The sequence below is a fragment of the Mesitornis unicolor genome, unplaced genomic scaffold, assembly GCF_000695765.1.
Source record: "Mesitornis unicolor isolate BGI_N332 unplaced genomic scaffold, ASM69576v1 scaffold17917, whole genome shotgun sequence".
Taxonomy (NCBI): domain Eukaryota; kingdom Metazoa; phylum Chordata; class Aves; order Mesitornithiformes; family Mesitornithidae; genus Mesitornis; species Mesitornis unicolor.
This window is the reverse complement of record NW_010194509.1, coordinates 1-3,240: the sequence shown is the minus strand read 5'-3', so window position 1 is coordinate 3,240 and position 3,240 is coordinate 1. Positions and strand designations below refer to the sequence as shown.

At 36.7% G+C, this 3,240-nt stretch overlaps 1 protein-coding gene across 1 annotated transcript in view; it reads left to right on the top strand.

Annotated features, from left to right (window-relative positions):
* PIK3C3 (phosphatidylinositol 3-kinase, catalytic subunit type 3) overlaps nucleotides 1-1,136 on the top strand; it is a gene marked incomplete at its 3' end in the record, with an annotated part of 32,016 nt that extends 30,880 nt beyond the window's left edge. Inside the window, exon 17 of the mRNA XM_010187836.1 lies at nucleotides 1,005-1,136. Coding sequence (XP_010186138.1) covers nucleotides 1,005-1,136 — 132 coding nt within the window. The remainder of the gene's footprint in view (nucleotides 1-1,004) is intronic.
* Between the last annotated feature and the right edge of the window lie 2,104 nt (nucleotides 1,137-3,240).

The following is a 3,240-nucleotide window of genomic DNA, read 5'->3' as shown; positions in this document are numbered from 1 at the left end:
GGATTTCTCTTCATGTATTTTATTTTCCTTTGACACACATCAGTATTTTTCTATGTGGATTTTTCGGTGTAATTTTGTCACTTTCTTCCTTTAAATCTATGGTTTATATTTGTGCAGGAAAACGAAATACTTAAGCATTACATCATTTCTGTGAAATGTTTTGAATGTTCTATGTATCAGACATAAAGCTGTACTCATCTTTAATAGAAGAGGAGGAGGGTTTTTCAATTCATAAGAATGTATTTCCTGCTTGTGCAATACATGGATAGCATTCTGTCAAATGCTCTTTTATAATTCGCAGGATACTTTTGTAAAACTGAGAAACGTGTGGTTTTGATCTTTGGATTAAAATCTGGCTAACAGCAGTTAACCACTAGAATTATTCCTAACAGTTGTGAGCTCTCTTGATGTGTCTGTGTTTGCCTGTTATATCCGGTAGGGGAAAAGACTGGAGACTTTTATGTATTCAACATCTGTGTAGGGCACCAAGTGCAAAGTAGTCAAAAATTAACTGGTATTGTATTTCTGGTAATAGGAATGTAGAGCAAGCCTGAGATCAGATCTATGGAAGCTGTTGTCAATTTGGTTCATTGGTAATAGGGGATGTCCTGTAGTTCAGGGATTTAAAGGATCAGAGCCCAGGACTTGAATCAAGTTTCTGAAACAGAACAAGCGTTTGATACCAAAGTAGAGAACGAATCATCCTGCTACTTGTGCAGGCAATTCAGAAAGAGTTTTCTGTAAGACTGTTTTATCTGTCACTTAAAAAATGACTTGGACTAGCTGCAATATCTGCTTCCTTATTCAGATTAGTGCAAACAGAATTTTTATTTCACTAGACTTTAAGAGTGAAACCTTGATTCTTTGGAAGAATAAGGAATTAATAAATTGGATGTTAATTAATATATCCTTTGTTAAAAGGCTTCTGAACTGTTCATATATACGTAGTATGTGTTTTATGGTTTGTTTTTTAAACAAGTTTTTGATTCTTTTATCCTTTTTAGAATGAGAGGCTTCAGGCTTTGTTAGCAGATAATGAAAAAATGAATTTAGCAGATATGGAACTTATTCCACTTCCCCTGGAACCTCAAGTGAAAATTAAAGGGATAATCCCTGAGAAAGCCACACTCTTCAAGGTAAATGAGATGTTCTGCATAGCCGAAATACAAGCAACTCTTGAGCACTAGGCTAGGGGACTGACATAGTCGAGGCAAAATGACTGCAATGTGCTTATAAAGTGATTAAACAACTCTATTTTTTTTTTGTGAAACTCAGCTTTCAAGTTCATGTACAAACTTCAAAGCAGCTTTTATAAGACTCATATAGTTTATAAAGTCCACAGGTTTAAAGTGTGCTTCCTAGTTCAGAATTTCACAGAACCTTAGGTAGACTGTTGAACAGAAATGCCACTTATGATCAATATCATACAAATCAAATCTGGTAAATCTCAACTAAACGTATGTGTCTGTTCCATTGCAAAATAAAACAGTTAAATTGTTAGAGACTGTCGAGAAGCACCTGGCACAGGTTGCCCAGGGAAGCTGTGGGTGCCCCCTTCCCTGGAAGTGTTCAAGGCCAGGTTGGATGGGGCTGTGAACAGCCTGGGGTGTCGGGAGGTGTCCTTGCCCCTGGCAAGGGTTGAACTGGATGAGCTTTAAGGTCCCTTCCAACCCAAACCATTCTATGATCCTATGAAATAAGCTGGTCCATTTCATTCTGTTGCAGTGGACTGATAGATCCTGTATCCTTAAGGCTAATTACTTCTAAAACCAATCCGTAACAGTTGTATAGCTTGTGGTCATATCCCTTAGTGTAGTTACTAAACAGTCAATATGTTGCTGAAAAGGCTGGGATTACTTTGCTTCCTATACTACATGGAATGTAAGTTACTGCCTCTGTTCCGTGAGGTAGGACCTTGTTATAAATTTACCTTCGTCTCATAAAGATGACTGTGATCTAATTTTAAGATGACCAGAATGTGCTTTGCCAGTCGGGCTTATATGCAGGAGGCATTCTCTGCCAGTTAAAAAACATTCATGCCACTTATGCCCAGTGGTGTCAAACCTTGACAATCTGCTTGTTGACTGTGATACAATTTTGTGTTTACTTAGATGAGCATTTTTCCATGGTTTTCTACCATATCATCCTGCGGTTTGCTAGCTTTGGCCTACTTCTTCATATAGTTAGTCTTTTTGAATAGTATACTTTAATTCCATGCTCTGGAACCTCAGGTTGGAGGTAATAGTGCGAAGATCTTGTCATGAAAATAACGCCTTGCAAACCTGTGTCAGCTTTTCGTGTTAGTGTCATTTAAGGGTTGGGAGAAGTATGTTGACAGAACAACTGCTGAAGCGGCAACTAAATATTTCCTGTCAAGAACAACAGCATAACTTGATCAGGACAAACTAAAGGCAGATAGAATTCTACATACTGATCTTCTATAGGAATATAGAAAATATAGGACTGAAAATATGAGATGTAACATGTTTCGAAATCAGAGATGGTTTAGATTATTTTAATTCTTATAGATTTCCATTTAATCTCTCGTTTTCTACTATGGAATAGAAACCAAACAAATCCAAAGGAAGAATGACTAATTTTTGGTCCTCTTGCACATTACGTGGCAGACTTTTGTAGGACTATTTAAAGAATAATTTTTCCTTTATTTGTGGAACTTAATAATATTGAAACTGTTTGAATAATATTGAAACTGGAATTGACTTGGTCAGTTGCAGTAGATGAAATCATTCATGTAGGTAATTGATCCCCTTCAACCCTTTTTATGCAGAGAAATTGCAAACAATTAAATTGGCTTTCTCAAGCAACAATGTAAAAAGGCATTTTTGTTTTTGCTAAACAGATCAAGGAAGCAATTAATTGTTTAAGATGTCTTGCCCCTAGCATTTCTTTGAAGTTTATCCTATAATTGTATCTCTTTTTTGATGTGGTCAGTTTAAATTTGTTTTGTTGTGACCTTTTGCGTAGTGCTTCTATGTTGATTTGGAATTACATGCATACAAACAACTTGAATCCGGCCCTTTCCTCTTGAGCTGGTGAGGAGGAGAAATGTATCCTTAATGCTCCTTGCTAAAAAAAGAGGAAAGCTTAAAGTTATTTGTTCAAAAACATGCCTGTATCACACTTCTGGTCACTGGAAGTGGTGTGTCGTAGCTGAGCCCTCAACAGGAAGTAAGTACGTTTAGAAGCCTTAGAATTCACAGAATCACAGAATCACAGAAC